General features: G+C 41.1%; 1 protein-coding gene across 1 annotated transcript in view; it reads left to right on the forward strand.

The window, feature by feature from the left end:
- The first annotated feature begins 2,356 nt into the window (after positions 1 to 2,356).
- The window catches only part of LOC139415621 (snRNA-activating protein complex subunit 1-like), a 35,954-nt gene continuing 21,063 nt past the window's right edge, over positions 2,357 to 17,247 (forward strand). Inside the window, exons 1-4 of the mRNA XM_071163736.1 lie at positions 2,357 to 2,408; positions 2,492 to 2,630; positions 14,241 to 14,400; positions 15,124 to 15,264. Coding sequence (XP_071019837.1) covers positions 2,399 to 2,408; positions 2,492 to 2,630; positions 14,241 to 14,400; positions 15,124 to 15,264 — 450 coding nt within the window. The 5' untranslated portion in view covers positions 2,357 to 2,398. The remainder of the gene's footprint in view (positions 2,409 to 2,491; positions 2,631 to 14,240; positions 14,401 to 15,123; positions 15,265 to 17,247) is intronic.

The following is a 17,247-nucleotide window of genomic DNA, read 5'->3' on the forward strand; positions in this document are numbered from 1 at the left end:
CCTTCAATGCAGGCTGCAGAGTTGGCTTCCCACCAGCAGGATCCACGGATGTTACATGTAAAGAAGGTGCACTTTGTGATTTGTATGGCAATGGTGATCAGTGGCACGGCTAAAGTGGAGGGAAAGTCCAGGAAGACTACATTATTTTGAATGCGGCAGAGCAGTCCCTGGGACTAAAAGATTTCTCAGGGAAGGTGTTACACAAGGTGCTGTCACGAGCAGTCCTACCCTCTCAGAGCCTCAGGAGGGAGCAATGGAAGATGGAGGAAATTAGGGAATAGGTTTTGTTAAGATATTTTGTTGTGTTTTAGGTTATGCGGATTAGCCACCCCTTCCTTTTTTTTGACCTCTGTACAGTTGGCGGCGGTAATGCACCATAGATATTGGATGCCAACCGCCGTTAAAATCCTCCGAAGATGAAGAAGATTAGGCAGTATAATGATTTCATACTACAGAGTAGTAGGCTTTACTGAAGTAGAGCAGTGGTCCCTCAGGAGGGGCTTCAAGTTTTCAGTTGAGAAAACACACGTTTTTTTCTAGAAGGAAGGTTGGGGAGGAAATATACTTGAAGTTGTATGGCAGTAATCTTGAACCGGTGGGAGTGTTTAGATTCCTGGGGTTCTGGTTTGACACTCGAATGACATGGGCAGAGCATATTAACAGAGAAGTTGTCAAATGAAAGAAAATATTGAATGTGATGCGTTGCTTGTCAGGAATGGAGTGGGGGGCAGATAGAATGCCATTGAAAATGATATATAGCGCTATTAAGGTCATCAATGGATTACGGAAGTATAGCAAATGGATCAGCAGCCCAGACATCTTTTAAAAAATAGATTTGTTATCCAGGCCCAAGCCCTAAGAATCTGTTGTGGAGCACTTAGTACCTTTCCGGTGGCAGCGATGCAGGTGGAGTTGGGAGAGATGCCGTTAAAGTTAAGAAGACAACAGCTAACCTTGAAATATTGGGTTAATCTACAATGACATAAGGTTACACATCCTACATAAAAGGTGCTCCTAGAGTGATGGGAACATAAACAAAATCTGAATACAAGCTTTGGGTGGATAGGCAATGGCATGGCGAGAGAGATGGGGTTGTTTGGGAGGGAGTTTAGCCCCTCTGTGGTTCTTCCTACACCTTGGTTTCTCCCTCAGACAGTGATAGATCTAGGGTTGCTTGAGAGGGTAAGAGATGTTGAGGAAGTGAGTAGATTCAGTTGTAAGTGAACATTTAAGAACACAATACTAGGCTTTCTTGAATATTTTCACAGATGGATCTAAGGACCCTAAAACAGGGAGCAGCTTTTAGTGTTCCTGAGTTTAAGGTGGCAGTGACAAAAAGAGCAACGGATAATTTATCTGTTTACACAAAGGAGTTGTTGGTCATACTATTGGCTCCAGAGTGAGTGGAGGAGGTGAGGCCAGACAGGGTAGTCATCTGCTCTGACACCTGTACAGCACTGATGAGCTTAAATTAATGTGTGTCTCAGAGCAGACAGGATGTATTGTATGAGGTTTTGCAGTGTTTGTATAGGGTGAAACAGACTGGGGTGTTTGTGATATTCCTCTGGGTACCAGCTCATGTGGGAGTAGAGGGGAATGAGGAAGTGGATATTATTGCCAAGCAGGCTCTTAAACATCCTGTTGAGATGGAATTGTCAATCAGTAAAGCAGAAGCCAAGGGATTCATAAGAACAGTGGTTAAAAATAAGTGTCAAGAGATGAGGAACAGGAAGAGTATGGGAAGACACCTGTATAAGATCCAGGAAAAGGTGGTGGCAGGGAGGTCCGATTGAGAAGGGAGGAAAGTGTAGTCACAAGGCTGAGACTTGGACACACAAGGCTAAATAGTACATTGAAAGTGGTGGGGAAACGTTTGAATGGGAGGTGTGATAATTGTCATGAGGAGATGGAGACAGTGGAACATGTTATATTTCAATGACAGAAATATATGAGAGAAAGGGAGCGATTGTTATTAGATTTGAGGAGTAACGGGGTTGAAGAGCCAGGATTAAGTGAACTCTTGGGGAAATCTTCGGGAGATGTAGTGTTTAATAATGTATTTGGTTTCCTTCGGGAGACGAGATTATTGGGTAGGATTTAGACCGTCAGTGTCTCTGGTCCACACTCTAGTCAGGTTGGTGGCAGTAATGCACCTTAAAGTTGGTTGCCAACTGCCATATAAACTCCACAGAAGAAGAAGAGGAACGTATTAGGCTGATGCACAGCCCATACAGAAGCTGTCGGCATGCACCCATAACATTTGTTTGCAGACCACAGTAATATCGAATAAGAAGATTAGGCATGGACGGCAAGCAGTTGTGTTGAAAAGGTCGCATGTTGAGCTCAGAGAGGCACGTCAACTTCACTGAAAAGGGTAGCCAATCACCATACTTCTGAAATGCCGAATGGTAAGTAGGATTGCAGTACCACACTAGTGAGTTGAACTAGATCTGTATTTGGTGTATTTGAGTTTAAATATATCATTAATCAGGTAAAGCGAAGGATCGTTTTCTGAAGCCACTTGTAGCAGACTACGAGGAACTGCTGGGTCGTTTCCAACAGACGGAATCTGTGCGGTTTGAGGAATTTACTGCTATTTGGAGAAACATGGGCTTCTCAAGTGTATTTTAGTAAGTACCTTTCCTCTTCATCAGTCGTCTCTTTAAGATTACCTGCCGGCCTACCTAGTGTCGACAATTTGTTGCCAAATATGCATTTGCCATAATGCACTTTTTTTTTTAAACATGCTAATTATTATTAGACCACTGCCAACCTGTGCCCGGTTTTCCGATAACGATGGAATTTAGGCTTACTGGTGTTTTAACGATGAGTCTTTCCTACAACTGCTGAATATTTAACACGAGTTTCCCAAAACGCCATGCAGAGAACAACGCTAAGTGCGTCGTCGTCGGAGTGTTTGTCGATACTGATCGGATGGAAATAAGGGCAGCACTGCTCTCGGGACAGCTTTCTCAGTTTAAAATCTGAATTATTTCACAATACTGACGACGGATGAGCTCCTAGTGAGAGTTTACAATCTACGGCTGCAAGTATTGAAGTGGCTTAATGTATTGCAATACCCAATAAAAATGCACTAAATCAGCGATTTGGCACGTCATTCCGCAACATTTTAGGCTACCCATCATGAAATGTATTAGACAAATTAGGCAGTAGCCTACAAGTAACAAAATATATAAAATGTATTGAACATGAAATAGGCGTATGTGCTACTCTATTTCTATTTCAATGCAGTCATCTTGGTTTTAATTTATAGTTTATTTTACATCCCGCTTGTATTAATTGCAAAGACATTAGCAACTTTTGTTGTAGTACACTTTGTTCAGCAGTTGCAGAGAGACGGATAAACCATGTGATTCTAGGTTTAGCAAAGATCTTCTGTGTATAAAGTGACGCGGGAGGGGAAAAAAGCAAATACTGAAGCATGTAGTTTTTCTACGAGTGGTCAGAGGCAGACGTTAGGGGTGCTTGTTAGATTACGAGCGTTTTCAAGTGCTTCTTTAACGATGGTTTTGAGAAACGGCTCGAGGTTAAACGATGCTCCTACGAAGGTTCTAAAGATGAATTTCTCCTTAAAATGCTTTTTGGAAACTGGGCCATGGTCACGTTCCAGAGTTTGACAAAAACACATTTACTTGAACAGTGCAGATGCAAAGTTTGGTAATGGCTCAAATCGTAGTTCTTTAACCAAGAAAATGTGTTTTTGTAGATATTGTTAGAAGTACTCCCTGTGCCAGGCAGGTAACATCACTGGGGAAGCAACCTATGTGATAAATGTGTTTGCTCAATAAATCCTGTTAATTCATAATTTTTTTAAATGTGTGTGTATATATATATATATATTATTTTTTTTTACTATTACTAACGCAACAAATACAAAAAAAACTGAAATATACAACAAGTACATAAACCTAACATACAGGGTATTACATATCAAGATTCATTTTCAATTTGTTAAATACTTTTATGGTGCGTATTGCTTATTTGTTTTTACATTTACTGATCATTTCAAAAATAATAATTCAATTATTTCAATCTTAAATAATGTGAAGAGGGGTTTGTTCTCTGCACACTTCATTTTATGGACAGAATCTTCCATGAAAGATAAACAAATTAACAATGAAAGTTAAATCAGGGTCCATATTACTTGGATGAAAATAAAACATAATATCAGAGTCTTTCAAATTAACATTAATAGTTGTTTTTTTTTCAAATCAAATCTAACTCACACAAATCTTCTGACATAAGAACAGTTCCAAAATAAATAGTTGAGTCTCTGGGTCACAACCACAAAATACATATTTTCTATCAATAGCTATTTTAAATCTGTGTATAATAAAGGTCTTTACAGGGTAGATTCTATGAATGAGTTTGTATGATACTACTTTCACCTTATTAGATATACAATATTTACCAGATAACAACAAAACTTTGTTCCAGTTCACTTGTCCTAGGGCTGCATTCCAGTACATTTTAGCAGAGGGAGTAGTATCATATTGACATAGTTTCCTTATGTACATGTTGTTACATTTATAGTTTAAAATGTAAATTCCTTCTAATTGTATTGAGGCTACAAAATCCTCAACACTTGCACTTGGAGTATTGTTATATTCTCCCAAAAGAAGAATGGCATCTTTTGGGATAGCTCTAACAACCATGTGATACTCCTCAGGAGTCAATGTAACATTGTGTTCTAATAAATTCTGGATGATCACATCATTAACAATAATTGTTTAACCCAAATAATGTTGTCAAACCAGTTCTGGAAAAACAGACATGTTTTTGTATTTTATGTCTCTATTATTCCAGATTGTATACCTAATGTGGGAAAAAATTGTTTTGTACATGAGGTTCCAAGTTAGAAGTACTTGTTTATGAAAGTTTGCAAGCTTAATAGGGATTTTACCCAAATCAAAGTTGCATTTGATTTTCAGAATTCTAGACCACCAATCTGTTGTAATATTAAATTAGGGATGATATTCCAAATGCAATCCTTATTTCTTAAATAGTTTTGTATCCATGTTAATCTTAAATATTATGAGGTTTTAATATCCAGAGCACTCAACCCTCCCTCACATTGGATGCTACATATTACCGCTTTTCTTAAATAATGAGCTTTATTCCTCCGTATAATAAACCTCAGTATGAAGTTAACTAATTTAGAATCAACCATTTTAGTTACTGACAGAGGAACATCCAAGGCAAGGGAGGTATAAACTAATCTGGACAGACCTTCAGATTGTGATAAAAGTACTCATCCAGATAAAGAAAGATCTCTTAATAACCAGGAGTTAAATCTCTTTCCAATTTTCTCTACAATAGGAGAGACATTTAAGTTGGCCCTTTCTTTCTGATCTTTGCTAACTGTAATACCAAGATATGTGATCATATCTTTTACGGGGATATTACATATTGAGTTTAAGTCGCATCGTTTTAACGCAAATAATTCACATTTCCTAGTATTCAGAGATAAACCTGATACATGTGAGAAGGCATTAATACACTCAATAGCTTTCTTGACTTCATTATGATCTTTCGAAAAAAATGGTGGTGTCAGCCAATTGTGAACGTTTTATGACCTTCCCTTTAAATGCACCTCTCAACTGCTACACCTGCAGAGTGGTTGTTGCCATATGGTAACCAGATATCGTTACCCCATTGATTTTTTTCCAAAAATATAGATCGGAAGAACGAGCATGAGTCTCTTCTAAAAAGTAAAAGTCTGCATTAAACCGTTTTCAATACAGGAAAATCGCCTTACCCTTGAGTAAATTACGAATACCCCTGACATTAATTGACCAAAGAGATAAAGACAAACTTCAACCAATAACCTTGTTATGCTAATATAAGCTTTTCCTAAGGATATGTAACTCAAAAGGATTTCCATCCCATTGTTAACCTCTCCAACAAAAACAAAAACAAATATTGGTCATAAAGTTACCAAAGTGTTCTTACTCCCACAAGGGGAGTAAGAAGAAGCACTGCGCCTGCCACGTCTTTTTCCCCTGGTTGATTTACCAGTTCTCAGGTCAGCCTTGATTGGAGTGGCGGGGTCGTAAGGTAACAGCCTGAGCTGGGGACTGGAGAGGCGGATGTTGTGAGCATTGTTGTCGGTGCTCACCACATTTTCTAAACTAAAATATACCAAAAAAGAATTGTCCAATCAACGTAAGCTGAGTATGTTGCTCTTCATGGTTAAGATTTGTGTTTGTTCGTGCAAGTAAAAAAACATGACTGTACTTGTAGAGAAATGTCAATGCCGCCATCCTCTTTCCTGTTGACGAAGCGGTCTATCACTCTGTCATACAGTACACGCTTGTATTTTTTTGGTTGTCCTAGGCTACCTGGGTAAAATGCTTGCTCACTAGCGTAACTTCCATTCATGGGCAACGTTAGCTAGTTTACGTTAGCCTTTTACATCTACCTACGTATTGAGCTTCCATCCTCTTAAGGCTAAGGGCACAACAATGTATGAATTAATGGTTGCATCAGAATTGCCATTATAATCATTGGCCAGTCGTGTGCCTTTTAGCGTCATACCCAAGAAGCCTCGGCTGTAATCGCTGCCAAAGGCGCTTCAAAAAAGTACTAAGTGAAGGGTTTGAATACTTACAATACCAGTCAGGTGTTTTCTACAGTGTCTCCACTATTATTCAAACTATGAAATAACACAAGGAATCATGTAGTAACAAAGACGGTGTTGAAGAATGTCAATTATAAAATATATTTTATACTTGAGATTCTTGAAAGTAGCTACCCTTTGCCTTTGATGACAGCTTTGCACACTCTTGGAATTCTCTCAATGCGCTTCATGAGGTAGTCACCTAGAATGCATTAACAGTTGTGCCTTGTTAATTTGTGGAATTACTTTCCTTAATTAGTTTGAGTCAGTCGTGTGACAAGGTAGGGGTGTTATACAGAAGAGAGCCCTATTTGGTAAAAGACCCAAGTCCATATTTATGGCTCAAATAAGCAAAGAGCTAAGACCACAAGCAAAGAGCTATGACCAAATTTAAATTAATTTGACATTTCAAGTGCTGTTGCAAAAACCATCAATGAAACTGGCTCTCATGAGGACTGCCACAAGAAAGGGAGATGCAGAGTTACCTCTGCTGAAGAGGATAAGTTCATTGGAGGTAACTGCACCTTAGATTGCAGCCCAAATAAATGCTTCAGAAACATCTCAACATCAACTGTTCAGAGGAGGCTGCTTGAATCAGGCATTCATGGTCGCATTTCTGTAAAGAAACCATGACTAAAGGACACCAATAATAAGTCTTGCCAAGAAACACGAGTAATGGTCATTAGACCGGTGAAAATGTGTCGTTTGCTCTTAGTCCAAATTAGACATTTTTGGTTCCAACCACCTTGTCTTTGTGAGACGCAGAGTAGGTGAACAGATCTCCAGATGTGTAGTTCCCACCGTGAAGCATGGAGGAAGTGTGGTGACACTGTTGGTGATTCATTTAGAATTCAAGGCACACTTAACCAGCATGGCTACCACCGCATTCTGCAGCGATAAACCATCCCATCTGGTTTGTGCTTAGTCCCACTATCATTTGTTTTTCCACAGGACAAACACCCAAAACATACCTCCAGGCTGTGTAAGGGCTATTTGACCAAGAAGGAGAGTGATGGAGTGCTGCATCAGATGACCTGGTCTCCACAGTCACCTGACCTCAACCCAATTGAGACGGTTTGGGATGAGTTGGTCCGCAGAGGGAAAGAAAAGCAGCCATCATAGCGCTTGATGGGTTTTTTTCGACTGCACTTCAAGAAACGTTCAAAGTTCTTAGTGTTCTGCATTGACTGACCTTCATGTCTTAAAGTAATGATGGACTGTTTCTCTGCTTATTTTAGCTGTTCTTGCCATAACATGGACTGGGTATTTTACCAAATAGGGCCATCTTCCATTATGATTTCATACTGTCCAATTAAATTTCAATCCAAAATAATATTCTGCTTTTCCTGCATTCATTTGAGAATTTCCACTCTGCCACATAGGGCTGCACAATGTGAGTAAAACATCTAGGCCTTATTTTTAACCAAATGCTGAAAATGCGATTTGACTTGCAATTTTTAGATCAACTCTTCGGTGAACTGTTGGAATCATTTTCCCATGATTCTAACCCTATCTGGTGTGGCCACCAGCTGCATTAAGTACTGCAGTGCATCTCCTCACGGACTGCACCAGATTTGCCAGTTCTTGCTGTGAGATGTTACCCCACTCTTCCACCAAGGCACCTGCGAGTTCCCATACTTTTCTGGAGGGAATGGCCCTAGCCCTCACCCTCCGATCTAACAGGTCCCAGACGTGCTCAATGGGATTGAGATCCGTGCTCTTCACTGGCCATGGCAGAACACTAACATTGCTGTCTTGCAGGAAATCACGCACAGAACAAGCAGTATGGCTGGTGGCATTGTCATACTGGAGGGTCATGTCAGGATGAGCCTGCAGGAAGGGTACAATATGAGGGAGGAGGATGTCTTCCCTGTAACGCACAGCTTTGCGTTTGCCTGCAATGACGACAAGCTCAGTCCGATGATGCTGTGACACACTGCCCCAGACCCTCCACCTCCAAATCGATCCCGCTCCAGAGTACATTCCTCGGTGTAACGCTCATTCCTTCGACGATAAACGCGAATCCGACCATCACCCCTGGTGATACAAAACCGCGACTCAGCAGGGAAGAGCACTTTTTGTCAGTCCTGTCTGGTACAGCGACAGTGGGTTTGTGTCCATAGGTGATGTCTGGTGAGGGCCTACCTTACAACAGGTCTACAAGCTCCATCCAGTCTCTCTCAGCCTATTGCAGACAGTCTGAGCACTGATGGAGGGATTGTGTGTTCCTGGTGTACCTCAGGCAGTTGTTGTTGCCATCCTGTACTTGTCCCGCAGGTGTGATGTTTGGATGTACCGATCCTGTGCAGGTGTTACACGTGGTCTACCACTGCGAGGACTTAGGCGTCTCACAGTACGGACATTGCAATTTATTGCCCAAAAAAAGGTGTCAAAGAAATTAACTTTGTCTTGAATACAAAGTGTTATGTTTGCGGCAAACACAACACATCACTGAGTACCACATATTTTCAAACATGGTGGTGTCTTCAGTGTTTTCTTATGATAAAAAGGAACAGAATAGAGCTAAACACAGGCAAAATCCTAGAGGAAAACCTGTTTGTCTTCTTTCCAACAGACAATGTCACCTTTTAAGCAGGACAATAACCTAAAACACAAGGCTAAAAATACGAGTTGCTTACCAAGATGACATTGAATGTTCCTGAGTGGCCTAGTTACGTTTGATTTTAAATCTACTTAAGTCTATGGCAAGACACAAATGGCTGTCTAGCACTGATAAACAACCAACTTGGTTGACACACCTTTTTAATTTTAAGGAATGTGCATGTATTGGACAGGTGGGCAAAGCTCTTTGAGACATGCGTTGATAAACTCAGTAGTATTCACTGCCAAAGGTGATTCTAACATGTTATTTACTCAAGGGTGTTAATACTGTTAAATTTTCAATAAACTTTTTTTCACTTTGTCACTATGGGGTTTTGTTTGAAGATGGGTTTGGGGTTTTGTTTGTAGATGGGGTTTGGGGTTTTGTTTGTAGATGGGGTTTGGGGTTTTGTTTGTAGATGGGGTTTGGGGTTTTGTTTGTAGATGGGGTTTGGGGTTTTGTTTGTAGATGGGGTTGGGGTTTTGTTTGTAGATGGGGTTGGGGTTTTGTTTGTAGATGGGGTTGGGGTTTTGTTTGTAGATGGGGTTGGGGTTTTGTTTGTAGATGGGGTTTTGTTTGTAGATGGGGTTTTGTTTGTAGATGGGGTTTTGTTTGTAGATGGGGTTTTGTTTGTAGATGGGGTTTTGTTTGTAGATGGGGTTGGGGTTTTGTTTGTAGATGGGGTTGGGGTTTTGTTTGTAGATGGGGTTGGGGTTTTGTTTGAAGATGGGGTTGGGGTTTTGTTTGAAGATGGGGTTGGGGTTTTGTTTGAAGATGGGGTTGGGGTTTTGTTTGAAGATGGGGTTGGGGTTTTGTTTGAAGATGGGGTTGGGGTTTTGTTTGAAGATGGGGTTGGGGTTTTGTTTGAAGATGGGGTTGGGGTTTTGTTTGAAGATGGGGTTGGGGTTTTGTTTGAAGATGGGGTTTTGTTTGAAGATGGGGTTTTGTTTGAAGATGGGGTTTTGTTTGAAGATGGGGTTTTGTTTGAAGATGGGGTTTTGTTTGAAGATGGGGTTTTGTTTGAAGATGGGGTTTTGTTTGAAGATGGGGTTTTGTTTGAAGATGGGGTTGGGGTTTTGTTTGTAGATGGGGTTGGGGTTTTGTTTGTAGATGGGGTTGGGGTTTTGTTTGAAGATGGGGTTGGGGTTTTGTTTGAAGATGGGGTTGGGGTTTTGTTTGAAGATGGGGTTGGGGTTTTGTTTGAAGATGGGGTTGGGGTTTTGTTTGAAGATGGGGTTGGGGTTTTGTTTGAAGATGGGGTTGGGGTTTTGTTTGAAGATGGGGTTGGGGTTTTGTTTGAAGATGGGGTTGGGGTTTTGTTTGAAGATGGGGTTGGGGTTTTGTTTGAAGATGGGGTTGGGGTTTTGTTTGTAGATGGGGTTGGGGTTTTGTTTGTAGATGGGGTTGGGGTTTTGTTTGTAGATGGGGTTGGGGTTTTGTTTGTAGATGGGGTTGGGGTTTTGTTTGTAGATGGGGTTTTGTTTGTAGATGGGGTTGGGGTTTTGTTTGTAGATGGGGTTGGGGTTTTGTTTGAAGATGGGGTTGGGGTTTTGTTTGAAGATGGGGTTGGGGTTTTGTTTGAAGATGGGGTTGGGGTTTTGTTTGAAGATGGGGTTGGGGTTTTGTTTGAAGATGGGGTTGGGGTTTTGTTTGAAGATGGGGTTGGGGTTTTGTTTGAAGATGGGGTTGGGGTTTTGTTTGTAGATGGGGTTGGGGTTTTGTTTGTAGATGGGGTTGGGGTTTTGTTTGTAGATGGGGTTGGGGTTTTGTTTGTAGATGGGGTTGGGGTTTTGTTTGTAGATGGGGTTTTGTTTGTAGATGGGGTTGGGGTTTTGTTTGTAGATGGGGTTGGGGTTTTGTTTGAAGATGGGGTTGGGGTTTTGTTTGAAGATGGGGTTTTGTTTGAAGATGGGGTTGGGGTTTTGTTTGAAGATGGGGTTGGGGTTTTGTTTGAAGATGGGGTTGGGGTTTTGTTTGAAGATGGGGTTTTGTTTGAAGATGGGGTTGGGGTTTTGCTTGTAAATGGGCTTGGGATTTTGTTTGAAGATGGGGTTGGGGTTTTGTTTGAAGATGGGGTTTTGTTTGAAGATGGGGTTTTGTTTGAAGATGGGGTTGGGGTTTTGTTTGAAGATGGGGTTGGGGTTTTGTTTGTAGATGGGGTTGGGGTTTTGTTTGAAGATGGGGTTGGGGTTTTGTTTGAAGATGGGGTTGGGGTTTTGTTTGAAGATGGGGTTGGGGTTTTGTTTGAAGATGGGGTTGGGGTTTTGTTTGAAGATGGGGTTGGGGTTTTGTTTGAAGATGGGGTTGGGGTTTTGTTTGAAGATGGGGTTGGGGTTTTGTTTGAAGATGGGGTTGGGGTTTTGTTTGAAGATGGGGTTGGGGTTTTGTTTGTAGATGGGGTTGGGGTTTTGTTTGTAGATGGGGTGGGGGTTTTGTTTGTAGATGGGGTTGGGGTTTTGTTTGTAGATGGGGTTTTGTTTGTAGATGGGGTTGGGGTTTTGTTTGTAGATGGGGTTGGGGTTTTGTTTGAAGATGGGGTTGGGGTTTTGTTTGAAGATGGGGTTTTGTTTGAAGATGGGGTTGGGGTTTTGTTTGAAGATGGGGTTGGGGTTTTGTTTGAAGATGGGGTTGGGGTTTTGTTTGAAGATGGGGTTTTGTTTGAAGATGGGGTTGGGGTTTTGCTTGTAAATGGGCTTGGGATTTTGTTTGAAGATGGGGTTGGGGTTTTGTTTGAAGATGGGGTTTTGTTTGAAGATGGGGTTGGGGTTTTGTTTGAAGTTGGGGTTGGGGTTTTGCTTGTAGATGGGGTTCGGGTTTTGCTTGTAGATGGGGTTCGGGTTTGCTTGTAGATGGGCTTGGGGTTTTGCTTGTAGATGGGGTTGGGGTTTTGTTTGAAGATGGGGTTGGGGTTTTGTTTGAAGATGGGGTTGGGGTTTTGTTTGAAGATGGGGTTGGGGTTTTGTTTGAAGATGGGGTTGGGGTTTTGTTTGAAGATGGGGTTGGGGTTTTGTTTGAAGATGGGGTTGGGGTTTTGTTTGAAGATGGGGTTGGGGTTTTGTTTGAAGATGGGGTTGGGGTTTTGTTTGTAGATGGGGTTGGGGTTTTGTTTGTAGATGGGGTTGGGGTTTTGTTTGTAGATGGGGTTGGGGTTTTGTTTGTAGATGGGGTTTTGTTTGTAGATGGGGTTGGGGTTTTGTTTGTAGATGGGGTTGGGGTTTTGTTTGAAGATGGGGTTGGGGTTTTGTTTGAAGATGGGGTTTTGTTTGAAGATGGGGTTGGGGTTTTGTTTGAAGATGGGGTTGGGGTTTTGTTTGAAGATGGGGTTGGGGTTTTGTTTGAAGATGGGGTTTTGTTTGAAGATGGGGTTGGGGTTTTGCTTGTAAATGGGCTTGGGATTTTGTTTGAAGATGGGGTTGGGGTTTTGTTTGAAGATGGGGTTTTGTTTGAAGATGGGGTTGGGGTTTTGTTTGAAGTTGGGGTTGGGGTTTTGCTTGTAGATGGGGTTCGGGTTTTGCTTGTAGATGGGGTTCGGGTTTGCTTGTAGATGGGCTTGGGGTTTTGCTTGTAGATGGGGTTGGGGTTTTGTTTGAAGATGGGGTTGGGGTTTTGTTTGAAGATGGGGTTGGGGTTTTGTTTGAAGATGGGGTTGGGGTTTTGTTTGAAGATGGGGTTGGGGTTTTGTTTGAAGATGGGGTTGGGGTTTTGTTTGAAGATGGGGTTGGGGTTTTGTTTGAAGATGGGGTTGGGGTTTTGCTTGAAGATGGGGTTTTGCTTGAAGTTGGGGTTTTGCTTGTAGATGGGCTTGGGGTTTTGCTTGTAGATGGGCTTGGGGTTTTGCTTGTAGATGGGCTTGGGGTTTTGCTTGTAGATGGGCTTGGGGTTTTGCTTGTAGATGGGTGAGGGAAAAGTATCTCGAATTCAGGCTGTAACACAATATTAAGGGATATTAATACTTTCTGAAGGTGCTGTAAGCCTATATATATATATATATATATATATATATATATATATATATATATATATATTTCAATCATGTTGTAATCCATTTCTGGTTCATTTGATTTCTAATTTGCTAATTGTAGGTTAGTGTCTAATTTTAGCATTCATGGTGTGTAACGTGTCCAATGATGTGCCATATCTGTGGTTTAGTCTGTTATAGTGTAGGCTAGGGCCTAAGCTGATCTGTCAGTGTGGAACAATTATATGGTATGTGGCTGTTTTGGTAGGATTTGGATAGCGCTGCTCACGGATCAGCTTTCTGTCTTTTTTTCTTTTGATCCTATCAGTGCCGACACACTCCAACTACGCACTTAGTGAAAGTTATCCCTATGTAGTGTTTTGGGAAATGCATGTGAATTCTTCGGTCGTTGTAGGAACAATGCATTGTTAATACACTCAAACCTAATCGCTATCGGGAAAAGGGGCTTTGGATGTTGCCCCACATGCTTGACTAGAAGTTCAGTTCTTCTTTCTAGTCAACTGCCATATGCCAACATGTTTTTTATTTTTATTGATTTGCTCAATGGAATCATTAGTATTACAGTGACACATTCCATCCCTGGAATGAGCTATGTTTTGAAAACATTTCACTTTCACTGTAATGTAAACATATATTGGTATGTGGCTGTTTTGACTAACGGGAAGTACTGAACCTCTAGTCTGGTAACTGTACACATACTGTGTATAGAGTTACCATCTGTGGATACCATAGTATTTGCGTTAAGTCCTACTGAAGTGACTGTACCTGTTTAGCAGCATGTCACACATTGGAAGGTATATCTGTAATAATTGGTAGAAAGTTCTGATTTAAAAAAGGCATTTCCCGAGCGCCCAAGACCATTAAATCAAGTTGTTCCAATAATCTAAAATCCATTCCATGTTGTGTTCTTGCTTATTGCATACACACTGGTCTCACACCTGTTTTGTCCTAGCTAATCATTACCAGTGCTACTGTTGTAACTCTTCTTAATTTTCCCTCTGCTCTCCATTTCATTTTAGCGGTTCACTTGCTGGTAATGAGATGAGGGAATTCTGCCACCTAACCCTGACCATGGCCTTCAACTACTTCTTACCCCCATATAGCTTCCAGATCAGAGTGGGGGGTCTGTACCTTCTCTATGGCCTATACCACACACAGCTCGCTTCACCTAAAGAGAAGGTGCTGAAAGACACTTACTTTAACTCTCATTATTCAATCCCATTTATTCCAATAGTGTTTTCTATTTTTTTTTCTTTAACAATTGACTTGATATACTTTTCCACTTCCTAAACTAATATGCTGTACTGAACAATGTCTGTGGAGAATCTCAATTGTATACTCCTCGCCGCCTCCTGAGTAGAAGGTCACAGGGGATGCACCTTTTGGCTTTCTCATTCAATGGGTTTTGAGGAGGATGTGAGTAGTATGCAATTGAGATTCTCAAATAGTGTGCAACAACTTGCAGACAGCCCTAGTCTCGGAATGTCTGAGTTTCCCATACAATGACTGTAAATCTTCCAGATCCAAGTGGTCCTTGTCAATCCATTTGAAATGTCACATTTGTGTAACTCATCAGAAAATTCTATCTGATACATATGGGGGAAATTTGTTTCTCACTAGCGCAGGAGAAAATATATGCATGTTCCTGACAGTAAAATAACCCCTGACAATAGCTCATGAAGTATATCCGTATGAATTTGCTGTTATCATTATTGTGTTTGGGTTATGTCCCCAAAATGACTCAAGTATCCCACTTGGGTGATCTGTTCTTGATTCTTGTGGTTGGATGATAAGTTGAATGATATGTATCCAACGTGTTGGGTGCTTTGTTAGATGTATTAGGGGGATGAAGTCATGCACAATATGTTGAGTAAGTGTGTGTGTTCCCCCCACCCCTCCCAGATCAGAATTGCCCTAAAGGACTGGGAGCAAATTCAGAAGTTTTACCAGGATTCTGTGAATTCGCAGCACTATGATGCAGTTTACATTATCAGGAAGCTAATAGCTGAGAATGCTGTCCTTTACACCGCCATGCCTCAGATGGTAAGGCACTCCCAAATTACATATTGTAATTTTAAAGTATCCCTTAAGGTATTTTGTAATGTTACATACTTGGCAAAAGAGAATCTAGAAATCCATTTAATGTCTACATATCTTCCAAAGCTTATTAAACAATGTAGAAGTACAAAATGGCAGTGCAGTAGCTTAAACAGTCTGTTTATTTACATCATTGGTCAAAACGAGATGTTTAAAAAAAATAATAATAATAATTACCCCTTTTTCTCCCCACTTTCGTGGTATCCAATTGTTAGTAGCTACTATCTTGTCTCATCGCTACAACTCCCGTACGGGCTCGGGAGAGACGAAGGTTGAAAGTCATGCGTCCTCCGATACCCAACCAGCCGCACTGCTTCTTAACACAGCGCGCCTCCAACCCGAAAGCCAGCCGCACCAATGTGTCGGAGGATACACCCGACACCTGGCAACCTTGGTTAGCTAGCGCGCACTGCGCCCGGCCCGCCACAGGGGTCGCTGGTGCGCGATGAGACAAGGACATCCCTACCGACCAAGCCCTCCCTAACCCGGACGACGCTAGGCCGATTGTGCGTCGCCCCACGGACGCGAACCCAGGGACTCTGATGGCACAGCTGGCGCTGCAGTACAGCGCCCTTAACCACTGAGCCACCCGGGAGGCTCCAAAACGAGATGTTAAAAATACAACTAGTTGAAACAAGCACCTATGATTCACCTCACAGCAGCAGTCTGGTCAATGTTGCTATCTGACAGACCAGAATAACAGCCATGCACCTCAGAGCCAGTGTCCTTTTTTTGTTGTGATGTCAGCCCATCTATCTTCATAGGAGAAGAGTAATTAGTGTCAAGTTTTTGGCCAACTGATGACATTGCAAGCTTTAAAATGTTTGTTTTTCATTCAAATGTCATGTGGGTCAGTGTTTCTGCACAATCTTGTACAGATATTTAAATCATTTCAACAAATATATTTATTTTCAGGGCTTTCTGAACAGTGACCTGATCAGCTTGAGTGAATTGAATTCAAATTGATTTCGTTGAATTGTTGTTGGGGGTAATTTACCTGACACTAAAATTAATTGACCTGAAATTAGAATTTCCTTGATCTAACTTACAGTGAGAGGGAATTTAATTAAAGTTATTGAATTGACCCTGACCCCAACTTGAATTAGTCTGATTAGTATTACTCTAATTCAAATCCCTTTTTGATGATTCAAGTATTTACAAAATAATGTTTAAGCATGGAGCATCACTCAACATTCCAGAGTGCCAAAGAAGCCCAGTTCATGTCTGCTGCAGAGAGACAAGACAAAGCCATGACAACCAGTTTTGATGAGTCAATGTTGACATTTTGTTGATTCACCATTAACTAAGTTTATTAGATGGAAAACAAGCTATTAGGGTGAGAAATTCTGACGTTTTGTCGCAGGTGCAGCCGATTCACGCAAGCGAACGTTTGAGATCATGGCTAGACGGCGGAACATTTTTTTTTTTACATTAAGCCTAGTTGTATTTTTCAGCTCATCTCCACATTTTGGTAGGCTACTTCCTATGTGTTAGTCAATAATTGGATACGTGCAAATTCTCTTTGTCATTACTTGATGCCCTAAAATAATAAATAAAGCCTTGCCCACCAGAATGTCGTAAATCGATTGAATGAATGCATCTGGTGGAAAAAGTACCCAATAGTCATACTTGTGAAGTAAAGAAACCTTTTAATAGAAAATGACTCAAGTAAAAGTCTAAAATATTTGGTTTCAAATATACTTGAGTATCAAAAGTAAAAGCATCAATCATTTAAAATTCCTTATTTAGCTAACCAGATGGTGCCATTTTCTTTTCCCTTCAAATTTTACGGATAGCCAGAGGCACACCAACGTTCCTACATAATTTACAAACTAAGCATGTGTTTAGTGAGTCCGCCAGATCAGAGGCAGTAGGGATGTTCTGTTGAGAAGTGCGTGAATTGGCCCACTTACCTGTCCTGCTAAGCAT

Source organism: Oncorhynchus clarkii, chromosome 8, assembly GCF_045791955.1.
Source record: "Oncorhynchus clarkii lewisi isolate Uvic-CL-2024 chromosome 8, UVic_Ocla_1.0, whole genome shotgun sequence".
Taxonomy (NCBI): Eukaryota; Metazoa; Chordata; class Actinopteri; order Salmoniformes; family Salmonidae; genus Oncorhynchus; species Oncorhynchus clarkii.